This window comes from Sceloporus occidentalis, unplaced genomic scaffold (genome assembly GCF_023333645.1).
Source record: "Sceloporus occidentalis isolate IW3139 unplaced genomic scaffold, rSceOcc1.0.p SCAF_1, whole genome shotgun sequence".
NCBI classification, from domain to species: domain Eukaryota; kingdom Metazoa; phylum Chordata; class Lepidosauria; order Squamata; family Phrynosomatidae; genus Sceloporus; species Sceloporus occidentalis.
The window spans coordinates 180,025,811-180,042,294 of record NW_028316981.1 but is presented as its reverse complement, the minus strand read 5'-3'; the positions used below and the strand labels follow the sequence as shown (position 1 = coordinate 180,042,294).

The window sequence follows — 16,484 nt, the reverse complement described above, 5'->3', positions numbered from 1 at the left end:
TTGTGGGGTTTTAATAAAACAAAAGACCTGGATTTCCTAAGCTGAATTCTGTATCAGATAGCACATCCCAAGGTTTGTTTGTGCTCCCACAGAATGCTATGTATTGACACATATAATAACTGATGTGGGAACCAGGTGTGAGGAGGTGTAGACAGACAGCACCTCTCTTCATGTGGCTACCAAGGGCTACTGAATTAAAATGGTAGATCAGTGCTCAGATGAAGATTTCTCTGACTTTTTTAGCCTGTGGGTTGATCTTCAAATTCTAAGATAGTGCTAGCTTGCCTCTTTTCGTTTCTTGCAGCTATAGGAAAAAACAGCAAATCACCGGCCAAGGTGAGCGAAGGGGGAGGCGGAGGTGGGACTGACAGCAAAATGGCAGCCTCGGGCCTAACAGAAAACCAGCTACAGCTGTCTGTGGAGGTAAGTTGTTACAGTAGAGTGGAGGAGGAGGGAGAGGGAGCAAACCTTCCATCTGTCAGAAACAGTTATGATTCCCTTTTCCATGCCAGGTGCTGACTTCTCACTCCTGCTCTGAAGAAGGCCTGGAAGATGCTGCCAATGTCCTCTTGCAGCTGTCACGAGGTGACCCAGCCACACGTGACACTGTGCTCAAGCTCCTGCTTAATGGAGCCCGGCAGCTGGGGTATACACTCTGCAAACAGATAGGTAAGAAAAGGTGAATCAGAAAAATGCCAGTGTAAGCGCCATGCCCTGCCTGCTTCACTGAGCCATTCCAGTGAAAACTCTGAAGGGATGAAGCCAGACATTGTAAAAATAGCTTTAAAAAGTTCTCTAGGCATCTTAGTCAGTGCTCTGCTTTCGTGAGAGGTCTCAGAACTGCTTATCTTGAGAAATGGTGGTTATAACGTGAGTAATGTTCAAAAGAACCCAGCTCCTCATGGGCAAGCTGATGACTCAGAAGACTGTCCTGATGTCAAGTCTGATTGAGCTGCATATGTTCTAGGAGCTCCTCTGCTAAGTGCTTCTCATTTGAGTAGGAAAATGTAACTATTAACTTTATAATTTTTGTGTTATGGAACTTTGATCCATTCAGTAGGATTTGTAGTTTGGGAATTCACCTGGACCCAGTGCTGCTTCTGGAAGTCAAGAAGCAAGGATGCCCTTAGCCCAGCTTAGACTGATGCACCAACTACACTTTTGTCTGGAGAAATCATGCTACATTACACAGACACAAAAGTTTAATCAGAATTGGAGTATCGTTAAGGGATTCAGCAACAGATTAATCCAGAGGTGCCAAAGGCAGAATTTGGAAGAAGATAGGAGTTCTGGAAAAGAGATGTAATTTACTAAAAAAAAAGGGAAAGGAAAAAGACTAATGCTAACTGTTGCGAAGATAGGTTTACACAGCAAAGGCCTAGGAAGTGTTCCAGAAAAGCTAAATGTACAAACCATTAAGAGGATATGAATATAGAAACAGTAGATAATAACTGGAATGATGATTTGGAGGAGGAAGATATAGCAGAAAAGTTTGACTCTTCTTCTTCTGAGGAGGAGGAGCAGGAGGAAGAGGAAAATTAGAAATGGTTATTGCAGAGTGAGTCATTTAGAGGATTGTTGAAGAGAGTGTTCCAGACATTAGGAGATAATAAATGAGAAATTCAGTCTGATGGTGCTAATGTTAAAGACAGGGTAGCATCAGTTATCAAAAGACAAGTACCTCAAGAGACTGAAATACCGTTCCCTAAGAGGTTTAAAGAGCTAATTGAAATGGAGTAGAACACTTGTTTAAACACCAGGAGATGCTGTATTCCTTTATTAAGAAAGAGAGAGAGTTTTAGAAGATCCCATTATTTTATTGGGCAATTGCTCTTACTTCCGGGCGGTAGTCTCATAAGGAGAAATATCTTTTAAAGAGGAAGTTGAAAGAAGAGCAGATACAGCTCTGAAAAGATCTCATGAGGCCTCGATTTTAACTATAAGATCATCAGTAACTCCATCAATGTTTGCTTGGGAAGCTATATTGTGGGTACAGGAGATTCTTAAGACTGAAGATTTGAGTTTGTAAGCAATGCACAAGGCTTTGGGAAAAGTAAGGAAAGTGCTGGAATATATAACACACACAGAAAATGATGCCATAGCCTTTGCATATAAATGCAGTTACAGTAGTGAGAAAGTTTATGTGGTTACATCATTGGGATGCGGACCAGAAGTCCAGAAACAATTTGGAATATTATTTAAGGGAGATCATCAGAGATGTGCCATTGGTAGAGAGCAAAGAGAAAATAGATAGGGTTAAGGAAGAGATGGTTCAACCCCTAGAAGGGGTGGGCCTCTGTATTGACAAAAGGGAGGTGCTGGTGGAGGATGATTACTGTTTTTTGGAGTTTTATGGTCAGAGGTAACATTGGATTAATGCGTTAGACATTCAGGTTTGACAAGAGGCTGAAAAAATGCTTATTGGAAATAAGAGCAATAGGTTCCAGTGGATCAGTGGTTCACTGGAGTTTACTCTGTTTTTTTCATTGTTCTAAAACGCAATGGGATATTTCATCCCGTTTTGAATCTAAGGTTACTCAGTAAAATTGTGCAGTACCTGAGATTCAAAATGGAAGGCATTACAGACAATTAAAAAACCCCTAAAGGTCAGGGATCTAATGACATCAATAGATCTGAAAGAAGCATAGCTTCATATTCCAATTGTGCCTCCAGACAGATATTTGAGATTCTAATTATCAAGGCAAACACTACCAGTTCAGAGTGCTGCCGTTATGTCTGACATGGGTGCCAAGAGTGTTTACAAAAGTACCGGTTCCTTTGATTGGGTATCTAAAGCAATTTTAATGACATCTTACTTGAAAGCAAATTCAAAGGACAAAATAATAGGAAATCTGAGACGGACATAACAGAGCATTATGGCTTTTTGATAAATTACAAAAAACAATCGTTTGACACCAGCTACCTTACTGACCCATTTATGGGCTCAAATAAAGTTTAGGTGTTCTGAACCTTTCAAGGAAAAGAAAGGTCAGATTGAAGCATGATGTAAAATCTGTAACATCTTTGAGGCCTGCAGATGTAATGTTGTTGGCAAAAGTTATAGGGCTCCTAATTTCAACAATATAGCTAATTCTGTGGAGAGGATATTATTCCGGGGGCCTTGAGAGGCATGTCGTAACCCATCAGCAAAAGACATTATTTAGTACTGTTGCTAAGATCTTTCAGAACAGAATTAAAATGGTGACTGAGGGACACCAATTTGAAGCACTTTTGAAACACAGCCTTATACAGATGCAAACCCCACTGGTTGAGGGCTCATTATGGAGGTTGAGCACAAGGAATTTGGAGTGGTCTAAACAAGATGCACAATATAAATTATTTGTAGTGAGAAGCAGTACAGTTGGCTCTGCTTAGTTTTGTGTCAGTTGTCCAGCGGCATCATGTTCAAGTGTGGACAGAAAACACGACAGTCTGAACATATATCTGCAACCAGGAAGTTAATTGATTACTCCTATTGATAACAGAATTGAATAGGTTATTCCAAGTGTGCTGAGAAAAATCTCAAATTGATTTTGGCAGTTTATCTCAAGTGCAAAATATAGCGCGCCTGTGCCACACGCGGGCGCGCTTTACGCGGCTTGAGCATACGTGGGGCGGAAGGGGCGGCACATCCCATTCAATTGCATGGGTGCTTGTGCCCCGCGCGCCGCCGTGCACGAGCCCCATTGTTTACAATGGGGCTTGAGCATAGGCGGAATTCGCCTTACATGGAGGGATCCGGAACGGATCCCCACATAAGGCAAGGGCCCACTGTAAATGTTACGGCATATTACCTCAGAATCAAGTACAGTCACCCCTCCGTTTTTGCGGACTTGAAGTCCATGTTTTGATTATTCACGGGGGGCGAGCTCCATTGGCTAAAATGACATGTGTGCCTATTTGAGCCAATGGGGCTTGAATATATGCGAGTTTCTGTTTCCCCCCCGGGAGGAGGGGTCCAGAATGGATCCCTTGCAAAAATGGAGGGGCAGCTTTACATCCAGGAGAGTGGACACTGAATTATGCTATTTTCCTGCATCTGAAAAACTGTTGGGAGCCATTTCAAGTAGACTTATTTGCTTCTGATTTTCAAATTTCTGCAAAGGCTATTCTTTTCAGTTGATGAAAGAAAAGATGCAGAGGCATTTGATGCATTAATGAATGGTTGCCATTATGCATTTCCATGTATACAAATTCCCACAAGAAGAAGCATCCAAGGTACTGATAGTGCTGTGTTGGCCCAGAAGGTTGTGGTTACCATTACTAATTCAAATGTCATTGGTATCTACATGGAGATTGTCACAACTATCAGGGATCAGTACATCATCTAGATCCAGAATGGCTAGATCTAACTGCTTGGGGATTGAAAAGAGAGTCTTAGACTTGAAGAGTTACTGGACAGAGCTAATAGATACTATTTTGGCATCCAGAAGGATGTGAATTCAAAATATTTATAAAATGGCTTGGAAGACTTATGAGAACTAATGTAGTTCAAATAATTTAAGAGTAGAAGTAGTAGAGGTGACAGGTGTCTTGCAATTTTTGTCTCTTTACAGTACTTGTTCTCGATCCCTTAGATAGGCCATCTTGCAATTTTAAAGTTGCTTTTCTTGTAGGTACAAATTCAGCTAAAAGGATTTCAGAACTGGCAGCTTCGTCAATTTGAATTTATGAAAGTTTGAGCAAGATAACATTAATACTGGAACCAATGTGTTTACCAAAACGCATTCCAAAAAGAGGAGTTACCAGAGGCAAATTATTTGCCTACTTTCTGTCAAAATCATCCAGTCAAACATAAGTGGTACTTTGAACAGGAGGACAGTTATTTAGACTTTAAATCAGGGCCAGATAATTTAACTGACAGAGAAGGGAAAGAGTACTCATGGTGATAACAGAAAAAGAATGCGAACTCCTTCCTAGTAGGGTTGGCATGTCGGGATTAACCTAATTGTGGGTTGATCCTGCCATCTGAGAATTACTATTCATGGTAAATCTAAGCCCTCCTTCTGTTTTAGTTGCCTGTTGTGTTTGGTATTTCAGTTATTGAAATGATGTATTTCCATACATAGCTATCTTGTGCATATTTTACAGTGGAAAGGTAAAATAATGTGTTTTTCAAAAAGAAATAGAATGCATGGGATAGGATTTTCCTTCTTGCAAGATATGATCAGTCTCAAACCTAAGCTTTCCTTTCTAGGCACACTCTTGGCAGAATTACGAGAATACAACTTGGATCAGCAGCGTCGGGCCCAGTGTGAATCCCTTTCACCTGATGGACTGCCTGAGGAGCAGCCTCAGACCACCAAATTGAAAGGCAAGATGCAAAGCAGGTGAGTCTCCTCAAAGATGGCCTCCTATCACCTTACTCTGAGTGGCCTTGGCTGATCTTCTCCCCCACCACCACCTTTTTCTATTTTTTTATTTATTTATTTTTGGTCCGGCAGGTTTGATATAGCAGAGAATGTGGTGATTGTAGCCTCACAGAAGCGCCCTCTGGGTGGTCGGGAGCTCCAGTTACCCTCCATGTCTATGCTGACTTCGAAGACCTCTACACAGAAGTTCTTCTTGAGGGTGCTGCAGGTCATAATTCAGCTGCGGGATGACACACGCCGTGCCAACAAAAAGGCAAAACAGACAGGCAGGCTAGGTATGTCAGACAGATAGGAAGGTCTGTGTGAGACCTCTTGTGGGTGCTGGAGGACTGGGCAAGAGACCAGATACTGAGTTAGGCGACTGCAGTACTTTCCTGCAGCAGAGTTGGGAGACATGCTGTGGAGAGCCCCTCTCCCCATTCATTTGAAGCTGAAGCTGAAGTGGGGTGGGGAATAGAAAAAAGTGGGGGCATGTCTGTGAAAAGTTTAGATTCAGTGCACAGTCTTCATGCTCCTTTTCCTCCCCTCCATTCTTTGTGCAGGTACTTCCGGTCTGGGCTCAGTTAGCAGCATCCAGGCCGCTGTTCGGCAGCTGGAGGCTGAGGCTGACGCCATTATACAAATGGTACGTGAGGGTCAGAGGGCCCGGAGGCAGCAGCAAGCAACAACGGTTAGCATGGTGCCTGTGGCGCTTGTAGGCCACTCATTTTGTTTATTTGAATTACCCTTTTTTCATTCTTTTACATGCCTTTTTCCATCTCTTCTCCTCTCTTTTTATGCCTCTCTGGTTTGTCATCAGAGCCTCTTTGTGTGGTGGTGGGGAGGTGACCAACTCCTGACTGCTTTTGGCTTCTAATCATGAAAGCTTTTCTTCAGAGTGAATTGAAGGAAAGCTGCAGGGCAAGGTATTCCAAACTGGTTTCTATATTTGAATGGAGGAGGTTGAAAAGGTCTGGTTTCATACAGAAAGTGCTAGACAGGGCTTTCTGTTTGTATCTGGCTTATGTTTACTCCCTTTGCATTTTCCCTGGTACTAGACTTCCATAGTCTTTACCTTTTTACAAAAAAATCTTCTGACTGGTTTGAGAAATCTTAACTGGATATTTGCTAGTGCCTTCTGTGATTGTTGGGATTTTCACTTACATACACACCCCATTTTTGTTTTCTCTTTCATATTATTTTACTCACTGTCCTAACACTTACTTAGTTTTCTTAATTTTTATTTTGTTTTGTTGTTATTTTCGGTGTGCTAAAGCCTCTGAATGGCCTGGACACCTGTGTGCAAAATAGTGATTACCCCTTTCCTGTTCCTTTGGTTTTGGCATATCTTTGGGCAATAGATGGAAAGGAGGAATAAGGTATTTGGTGAATGGAGGTCACATAAGATGAGTGCAGGTACAACCTCAAGCTGTCTTGCCTCTTCTGCTATAAACACATTATTTACCCTCTGCCACACCAAACAAGGTTTGAGAACTGAAGGCCAGGAAGAGTAGAAACCTCCTTTTTTCAGGAGGTGACTGTGAATGGTTATAATTCAGGAGGTACCAGGTCATCAGATTCCATCTGATCTTAGAAACTAAGCAGGGTCAGCCCTGGTTAGTACTTGGCTGGAAGACCACCAACATATACTGTATGAAGTGCTGTAGGCTATAATGCAGAGGAAGGAACTGACAAACCATCTTTGAGTTTTCCATGCCTAAGAAATCCCTATGAAGCATTCATGGGGTTGTCATAGGTCAATAGGCAACTTGAAAAGTGTGTACATAGTAAGCAGTTATGTACTGATGGGATAAATAAGGGCTCTACAACTTTAATAACATGCTGGAAATAAAATGAGAAGAAAGTGTCTTTTTGTAGCTCTAGCCTCCTTGCTCTCACATTTTGTTCAACTGTTCTATTAAAAGCTGAGTATGAATGGTAAAATAAAGCTATGCTGAGAACAAGGTAACCTGGTGGGGTGTGACAAAAATGTAGCTATACATAACTGAAGTAGCTATTTTGCATTGGAGAGGGAGTTGAACTGTGAGTGGGGCCAGATTAATTTTGCAGCTTCGCAAAGTTCTGCTTTCTGGTGAGGTTTTTAAAATTACATTTTTGATGGTCATCTTTGGGATAATGGGAAGGAAATACTGTGGGACAGTAGCATCACTAGGGGTGTGCAGGCCGCACTAGGTGACACCACCAAAGGAGGGATGACACCTAGTGAGCACTCCCCACCTAGGGAGAGGGCCCGGCTCTCCCCACCCCCATCCCTGCCCGGCTTTACTTTAGAGTAAAGCCATGCAGAACCAGGAGGAAGAGGGCCTGGCTCCTCTGAAGTTCAGAGTGGACCCTTTTAGCTCCAACCTCGCACCAGGTGACACCCTGGCGTGGGACTCCGATGCCATGGGACCTTTTCTATAGCCTCTAAACTGTTTATATCCAGGCTCTCTCTTAATGCTTCAGACAGTCTATGGGTACTGTTAAATTCTTTTGATTTCTGTGCAAGGTGTAAAAACAAAAACAACTGGTGAACAGTGAACAGCTGCCTACTGCTACTATACAGAGAAAATTATGAGCTAAATGCCTAGTTTACAGCCTGTATCTGTAACCATGGCTATGCTCTGCATCTCTCTGCCCTTCTTGCAGCCCCCTTGGAACCCATTTTGTTAGTAAGGTGGCATATAAGTGTAATAAATTTAAAAAATCTGCTTTATTGTCCTTTCCAAGCCTAAATTTACTCAAATTGGAGAACAGACTTGGTTTGGTTCTGCGTGGGTTTGGCTCTGAGTGAGTTAACCTCCCTGGCAGCTCTAACTTCTGCCCGCTTTGGATCCAGCACTGTATGCTGTACTTCCATATCCCCTCTCATCAGATGTGGCCGTGAAGCAGAGCCAGTTTCCTTAGGCACAACAACTACACTGCATTACTTCAAAGCCCATGTTTGTGTGAGGCATGATGCCCAGACATGGAGGGCCGGGGACACACATTATTTCATTATATTACATTATTTTGATTGCTGCATTTAGTTCTGACTGGTGGCAGGTGGCGATAATTCATAAGAATATGTAATGACATCAAGCGACACCTGAACCTTACTTTCAGGCACCTTTTGGGTGACAAATGCCCTGGAATACATGAGACTGGGACCCACCTCTCTCCACACAGTTGCATTTTTTAGGCCCCAGTGCTATCCAGCCTAGGCTGCAGATTATATAGGATGGCTACATAATCAATGCTATTCTCAACAGAGGTGGGCTACCCTCTTTGTGGTGTGTGAGCTTTGTAGAATGGGTTGTCCCCTGTAGGAAGGTCCCTGATGACAATTTATCACGTCTCTTCCCTCTATATTTTGCTTTCCAAGATTTTTTCCCTGGCGAAAACCTCTCACTTCTCTTTCCTGTATACTTTGCTTTCCAAGAACTTTTCCCACTCCAGTGCATGCATTTCACATAGCTCCTGGCTGTAATTGCCCTGCCTTCTCAGATTTCACGCATGTCATGCTTTCTGCTAATTGTTTTTCTGCTGCCCTATTACTCTGTCATTCAGTTTGTTCCCTCTCTGCAGATTTTAGCTTTTGTGTGACAGCATGTTTAACCTCTTTTTGTTTCTGTAGAAGGTGGATTCAAATGGTAGGGCTACCATGTACAGTTCTGTTGGGTCCATTTTCTGTCTTCCTTGTGGGAAGCCATTGGTTGATCTCCCAGTGTTTAAGCGTTCATGGGAGGATGCAGCCCTCACTAATACATATCTCTTCTGTTCAGTCGGAGTCCAACCAGGCAGAGGGCTCTGTGCGAAGAGATGAATCTCCTATGGATGTGGATCAGCCATCACCGAACACCCAAGACACCCAATCAGTTGGTTAGTCTCTTTCTTTCTGTTGGGGAGGGGTGCTATTTTTAAGTGGGTAAGCTGTTTGATGTGTATAGGCCTTTCTTTCTTTCTTTCTTTCTTTCTTTCTTTCTTTCTTTCTAGTATTGGTGCCATGGTGTCACCAGTCAGGAAATTAGAGTATATTTTATATCCAGGATCTGTATGAGCTGAGATTTTCTCTTCTTACAGTATCAGAAGGGTCTCAGCAGGGTGAGAAGGAGAAAGAGGAGCGCCCTCCTGATTTGCCTTTGCTCAGTGAGCAGCTCAGTCTGGATGAATTGTGGGACATGCTAGGAGAGTGTCTGAAGGAACTGGAAGAGTCCCATGACCAGCATGCTGTGCTTGGTAAGATTTCTGGGCTGCTTGGCAACATCATAAAATTATAGAATTTTAGAGTTGAGACCACAAAAGAAATCTTGTCATGTATCCATGATTAAAGCACCCTGAAAATTTGTTTAAAAATCTCCACAAAGTTGGTGAGTTCACCTTCACCCCCAGTAGTCTATTCCACGGTTCAGCACCTCTTTTTTGTAATTTGGATCCATTGGTTCATGTTCTAGTCTAGTCTCTGGAGCAGGAGGAAACAAGGTTGCTCCATCTTCTAGATGACATTCCCTTCAGATATTTAAGATGGCTGTCAGGCTGCTTCAGGCCTCTTTGGGACCTTACCTCTTCTTCTCCCCAACAGTTCTGCAGCCAGCAGTGGAAGCCTTCTTCCTGGTGCATGCCACAGAGCGGGAAAGCAAGCCACCAGTGCGGGACACCCGGGAAAGCCAACTAGCTCACATTAAGGATGAACCTCCACCTCTTTCACCTGCCCCTCTGACGCCTGCAACACCCTCTTCCCTTGACCCCTTTTTCTCCCGTGAGCCTTCATCCATGCACATCTCCTCCAGCCTCCCCCCAGACACTCAGAAGTTCCTCCGCTTTGCAGGTAAGCTCAAGATATATTCAGAGAATTCAGAGGAATTACTTCATAAGAACTTCAGTGTGGGATCTGGGCTGTCTTGTCTCAGGAGAGCAACTAGATGCTTAGTTTTGGAAGAGAGTAGAAACCATCAAATACTTAGAGATGGGGTTAGCAGGCCAAGACTGGTAATGTGTGTGGTTAATTTCGGTCTTTAGCTGGATAATGTTCTTGGGCTAAGGAATTTGGGAAGCGGGGAAATCTGCAGCATCCAAGGAAGACAATATAAGTAAGGAACCCACAACAGAAACATCACTTGTCTTCTTGCCTTGTAGAGACACACCGCACTGTGCTGAACCAGATCTTGCGTCAGTCTACCACCCACCTGGCTGATGGTCCCTTTGCTGTCCTCGTTGATTACATTCGTGTGCTGGACTTTGATGTTAAACGAAAGTAAGTTTCAGCGTGGGATCTCAGTTCTTGTTTCCACATTGTTTTCTTCGGTTCTCGCTTCTAAAACAAAAGCAGCAGGAAACTTTGATGTTGCTGTTACTGTTATATTTATTTATACCCCCTTTTCTCCCCAGAATGAGACTCAAGGCAGCCTAGAGGAACTAAACCAGATACAGTTTTTTAATCTGTGGGTTGTAATCATGTGTAACCAAAGAGTATAAGGTCCCATTTTGGAACGCATGGGGAGATTGTCCCAGTGCTATCCCAGGCTAATGCACTTAAGTTTTATCTAATCTATAAGGCCTTCCCAAGGGATAGATAGGCTTTCAATACCCAGACATTTGTTGTAGCCTTGTTCTGTTCTCACAGTGACAAATGGGGTTGGGTAATCAATTAGGATGGAATTAAAAGGTTCAGTTTTGTTCTGTTTCTATGCAAGTGTTCTCCTTCCCCAGGAGTGACTTAAAGATCTGTCAATCACCCAACAAAACAGCATGTCACATTTTCACTGCTTTATATTCAGGAACAGCTCTATCTAGGTTGTCCTGTAGTCATAACTCTGCATGTCAGAGGTGGTGACTACATGCTTACACCTCTTCCTCAGGTACTTCCGGCAAGAATTGGAAAGACTGGATGAAGGGCTGAGGAAAGAAGACATGGCTGTACATGTGCGTCGGGATCATGTCTTTGAAGACTCTTACCGGGAATTGCATCGCAAGTCACCTGAAGAAATGAAAAACAGATTGTGAGCAATTAATGCTATGTTTCAGCTGTTAATCTTCTTGTAGCATTTTGAAATTGGGTTCTTCTCATACACACCAGTTTATGGGCTGTCTTTACTTACTTAGGGACTTAGGCCATTTTCCAGGCTTTTTCCAGTGTCCCTCAAAACACATGCACATTGTTGGTTTTCCCTTATCCTGCAGATAGTTACCATACATTAGGTACTTACTGGCCCACCAGCCCATCTCCTGCTTTAACATTTCTTAATTTTTGTACCCTCTATGTTCTATCAGATATATAGTGTTTGAAGGGGAAGAAGGCCAGGACGCTGGTGGTCTACTGCGTGAGTGGTACATGATCATCTCCCGGGAGATGTTCAACCCCATGTATGCACTCTTCCGCACGTCACCTGGTGACCGAGTCACCTACACCATCAATCCTTCCTCTCACTGTAACCCCAACCACCTCAGCTACTTCAAGTTTGTTGGGCGCATTGTGGCTAAGGCAGTGTATGACAACCGGTTGCTAGAGTGCTACTTCACCCGCTCCTTCTACAAGCATATCCTGGGCAAATCAGTCAGGTGAGTAATGCATTTGCTTTAGGTACTTGCTGAAAATACATATCTTCATTTTTTTTATAAGTCCATGGGAATTCTTCCTGACACAGCTGATGTCCTTCAACCCTGCAGGTACACAGATATGGAGAGCGAGGATTACCACTTCTACCAGGGACTGGTGTATCTCCTAGAGAATGATGTCTCCACACTGGGCTATGACCTCACCTTCAGCACTGAGGTAACCTGCCATCTCCTTCTGTTGGAGGATTTCAGATCTTTGGCTGTTTAAGGGTGTTAAAGCTAAAGAGAGAAGAGGCAAAGAAATATTCTGCAAAATCAGTACACTGGACATGTGTTCCTAGTAGAAGATAATGTCTGATCAATTTGGGTACACTCAAATTTTGTACGCAAAAATCACATGCTGACATGCCTAATATTTGAAGCTGACTAGATCTGCAGAATTAGGACATTGGTTATAATTAGTGTAAGGGAAAGCAGTGGTACTGTAGATGTTGGTTGTGTTTATTGGGGGTTGTGGTGGAAGTGTTGTGCCAAGGATGACACCATAGGGATGGTGCCATAGGGAGGTCATAGTGGCTTCTGTTTCTTTTACTATACAGAGGTACTTTTTCAGCAGCCCTCATGATTTACTGTAACATTACATGATAATAAATGATGGGTGGAGGGGAGCCTGTGGAGCTGAACAAGGATTAAAAGAAGACCCAGTACTGCACCAAACTGAATTTTAGGCTTTTTAGGAAGGGCAAAGCAGTTTCCCTCAGAATCCATGCTATCTGCTTTTTGGTTGCTTATTGTTCTTCTCTCTCGTCCTCCTATTCCCACACAAAAAGGTTCAAGAGTTCGGTGTGTGTGAGGTACGTGACCTTAAGCCCAATGGAGCCAACATCCTTGTGACTGAGGAGAACAAGAAGGAATATGTGCACCTGGTGTGTCAGATGAGAATGACAGGTGTGTTGGGGCAGAATGTGTTGGGAGAGGGCAGTTTTGGGGACAGCTGTAAAGGAGACCTGGGAATCTAATCCTATCTCTGCTTTAACCTGGGTGTCTTCACCCCATTTTTCTTGCATCAACCAGTTATATTAATATCCCCACCTCTGCTAATGTAGTAAGTTACAAACAGGTCTCAGAACTACCAGAAGCTATACATACTGTGCAAACAAACATACTGTGCAACAAAGAATGTGGAAATACAAATTTTAAAAGCATTGCTTCATTGTGGGGAGGGGAGTCACAAAGTCAGGGAAAAGGTAGTCATATTTTTTCGACTTCCTGTTTAAGGCAAACCAAGTCATATGTGAGAAATAGTAAATTTTGCATACATTGGGGGGGGGGGAATAGAAATGCTCTACAAGCACTATTCTTTTCTGAGCCGCAGGTTATTCAGGAATTCCTTTCATTTCTTCATTCCTAGTAGTAAGCTCTGTTTCCCTCTGGCAGGAGCAATCCGCAAGCAGCTGGCTGCCTTCCTGGAGGGCTTCTATGAGATCATCCCCAAGCGCCTCATCTCCATCTTCACAGAGCAGGAGCTGGAGCTGCTGATCTCAGGCCTACCCACCATTGACATAGATGACCTGAAATCCAACACAGAGTATCACAAGTATCAGGCAAACTCAATCCAGGTTAGCCTTTTTATTTCTTCAGATTACATTTTTTTTCTGGTAAACTCCATTTCTTCAGAATAGTAATGTTAAAACCTAATGGACAGCTCTCAGTTTCATTACCCTCTGGAGCACTGACAAATTTGGTTTCCTAATGAACACTAGACTTGGAGGTTAAATTTATGAAAGCTATATGTGACATGTCATTCAGAATTTGGAATTTGTGACTGTTTGCCACAAAGAGGGCTCTTTTCTTGGGTAGAAAGGTATTCTCTTCTTCTAAAGGTCTCCAGACTTCTCATGCTGCCTAAAAGAAGCGAACACTTTTCTCATTGTGTTTGCTTCTCTTTCTCATTGTCCTTCACAGATCCAGTGGTTCTGGCGAGCATTGCGTTCTTTTGATCAGGCAGACAGAGCGAAGTTCCTGCAGTTTGTCACAGGCACATCCAAAGTGCCCTTGCAGGGCTTTGCTGCCCTGGAGGGCATGAACGGTATCCAGAAATTCCAGATCCACAGAGATGACCGCTCAACAGACAGACTGCCTTCTGCTCACACGTGGTAAGGGACAACTGGATGTCTTTGATATGTTCTCTCACTGATGCTTAGTTATTTCTTTGATATATGCTCCCAAACTACTTTTCAGTGTCCCCATCTCCAGTTAATTTAATTTAATTGAAATGAACCGATAATGCTATGAATCTAAGTCTAGGTAGTGTTGATCCAAGCCCCAACAAAAGGCGGAATTTATTCTGTGTCTTCCTGGCTTTTGAACAATACTACCTAATTCCATGGCTGGGGTACAAGAGGAACAATTTCAGTCCCTAACTGGAGGTTGGGATTTCTATAAGAAGAGAGATGAAAGAGTTTTACTTCCATTGAGGAAATAGAGGAATATACATCTTTAATCTCACAAATCAAGGTGTTATTTCTTAAAACGGAGTTGTCAAGACTCAACCGCTGTGTTTTATTGGCCCCAGTTCCAAATTGGGGTAGGATGTAGTGTCAGTGGTTGGGAAAGTGCTTGGCCCACATGTATACAGATTTTAAAAAGAATTAAAATCTTTTAGCTAAAAACAGTATAAAATTACATAAAACATAACAAAAGTTAAAAACATAACTAAAACACACACCTCGTGTAAATTCCTCCCTGACACAATTGTATATTAAAAACCTGCTTAACTAAAATTATCTACTCCAAGGGTTTAACCTGGTCATTCAGCATAGGTTTGGAGCTGATGTCTGGGTTCAGATTAAGCGCTGACAAGTATCAAAGGTGAGAGGAGTAGGATTATTATTATTATTATTATTATTGTTTCTTACCCACCTTTCCTCACAGCTCGAGGCGGGTTACAACATAGTCAAAACACAATCATTTCATAAAATACACATATTAAGCGATGTACACAATATTTATATTACAATATGTAGAACAATAATTAAATATAAAATTCATATTTAAAATTCATGATTAAAAACTGCCTGGATAGGCCTGCCAGAAGAGATGGTTCTTCAAATGTGTCTTATATTCCGACAGCTGGTTCAGTGTCCAAAATACTTGCAACTTTACTGAGCAGCAAGAAGTGAAGTTGAAGACTTTCATGGCTGACATACATAGTTTTTTGTGGTTTTTCTCAGGCTATGTGGCCAGGTTCTAGAGGAGTTTACAGTTTTAAAAGATTTCTGGAGAGTTTGTGAGGCCTAGCAATTGTGACATTCGAGCAACATTGGTGCGGGACAGATCGTCCAAAAAGGATGGGCTCCCGGCGCCTAGTTTTGGCCCACAGGAAAGCTGTAGCCTTCAGACCGTGGGACTTCCCTGCAGACCAAAAAGAACCTGCGAAAAGTGGGTTCTTCTTGCAATGTTATTATGATGTCACAGTGCACCAATGTCGACGTGCGGATGCTATGTGTCCGGCACGTAACAATGGCGGCACCCATCTGTTTTGACGCCCTCGTCACATGCGAGAGGCAAGGGGCATCTAGAAGCACCACCCCTTGCACGTGACAAGGGCGTCCTATCCTGTCCATCTGGACCGGGCCATTTTTGCTTGGAGTTGATCTGTTTGATGTGTTTTTCTGTACTCTTCCCTCTTGATATATTTACTGCTTTCTTTCTCCAGTTTCAACCAGCTGGACCTCCCTGCCTATGAGAGCTATGAGAAATTGCGTCACATGCTGCTACTGGCCATCCAGGAGTGCTCGGAGGGCTTTGGCCTGGCGTAAGGGTGGTTCCAGCTGCCATATTTTTCTACTGTCAGACTTGGGGAGCAACGGGCGGGAGTGGAACCGAGCGATGCTCCTCCCCTTTTCCAACCACCTGTGTGTGTGTGCGTGCCCTGCTGCCCCCTTACTGAAGAGAGCCAGAGACCCCCAGCCAATCAGCCATCTTCGGAGGCGGGGCCAGGGTGCAACCCGGAAAGAAAAAGACAAATTATATATATAAATATATATATATTTTTTGGTTTAGTTTGCATTTCTTAATTTGTGCTTGGAATGTGTTGATGAGGCGGCGGGAGGGAGCGTTTGGATTCTTTTGTTGGTCTCTTTCCTTAGCACCCATTTGCTGCTGGAAAGAAACCTAAGGTTTAAAAAAATTCCAAAAAAGGAAAAAAAATTAAAAAAATAAAAGCGCACTCTTGATAAGAATGCATTGTGCCTGTGTTGATTTTGGTAGGAAGCGTGAGAATGAAAAAGTCACAGGACTTTGGGAAGAAAAGCTTCTGAGGGAAACACGCAGAAAGAACCCTGCATGGGTGCAACTCTCTGAATAATAATTGCAAAAAAAAGTGTGTATATTCAATGTGGGAAGGGTTCACTTCTCTTGATTTGAGAGGGGAATCTCTTTGCTCTGTGTGTCATTCGAAATCACCATGTTGGGGTGTCATTTTGCATCCTGAGACAGTCCAGTGTAGGTATAACTGAACTTGGGAGTGCACATGGTTGGGAAAGAATTGCTTGGGACAATGTCTGAAAAGTCCAGACAGGAGATGCTGGCCAGACT

General features: G+C 43.0%; 1 protein-coding gene across 10 annotated transcripts in view; it reads left to right on the top strand.

Annotated features, from left to right (window-relative positions):
- LOC149322916 (E3 ubiquitin-protein ligase HUWE1) overlaps positions 1-16,129 on the top strand; it is a 131,742-nt gene extending 115,613 nt beyond the window's left edge. For 8 of the 10 annotated variants that reach the window (XM_089484705.1, XM_089484703.1, XM_089484706.1 and 5 more), the window contains 16 exons: positions 305-423; positions 513-669; positions 5,198-5,330; positions 5,445-5,647; positions 5,915-6,042; positions 9,116-9,212; positions 9,414-9,569; positions 9,913-10,158; positions 10,467-10,584; positions 11,189-11,329; positions 11,601-11,888; positions 11,997-12,102; positions 12,716-12,833; positions 13,323-13,504; positions 13,851-14,041; positions 15,604-16,129. In XM_089484705.1, coding sequence (XP_089340831.1) covers positions 305-423; positions 513-669; positions 5,198-5,330; positions 5,445-5,647; positions 5,915-6,042; positions 9,116-9,212; positions 9,414-9,569; positions 9,913-10,158; positions 10,467-10,584; positions 11,189-11,329; positions 11,601-11,888; positions 11,997-12,102; positions 12,716-12,833; positions 13,323-13,504; positions 13,851-14,041; positions 15,604-15,706 — 2,486 coding nt within the window. In that variant the 3' untranslated portion in view covers positions 15,707-16,129. The remainder of the gene's footprint in view (positions 1-304; positions 424-512; positions 670-5,197; positions 5,331-5,444; positions 5,648-5,914; positions 6,043-9,115; positions 9,213-9,413; positions 9,570-9,912; positions 10,159-10,466; positions 10,585-11,188; positions 11,330-11,600; positions 11,889-11,996; positions 12,103-12,715; positions 12,834-13,322; positions 13,505-13,850; positions 14,042-15,603) is intronic. The other 2 variants (XM_089484709.1, XM_089484704.1) reach the window with 1 other exon arrangement.
- Positions 16,130-16,484: the final 355 nt, after the last annotated feature.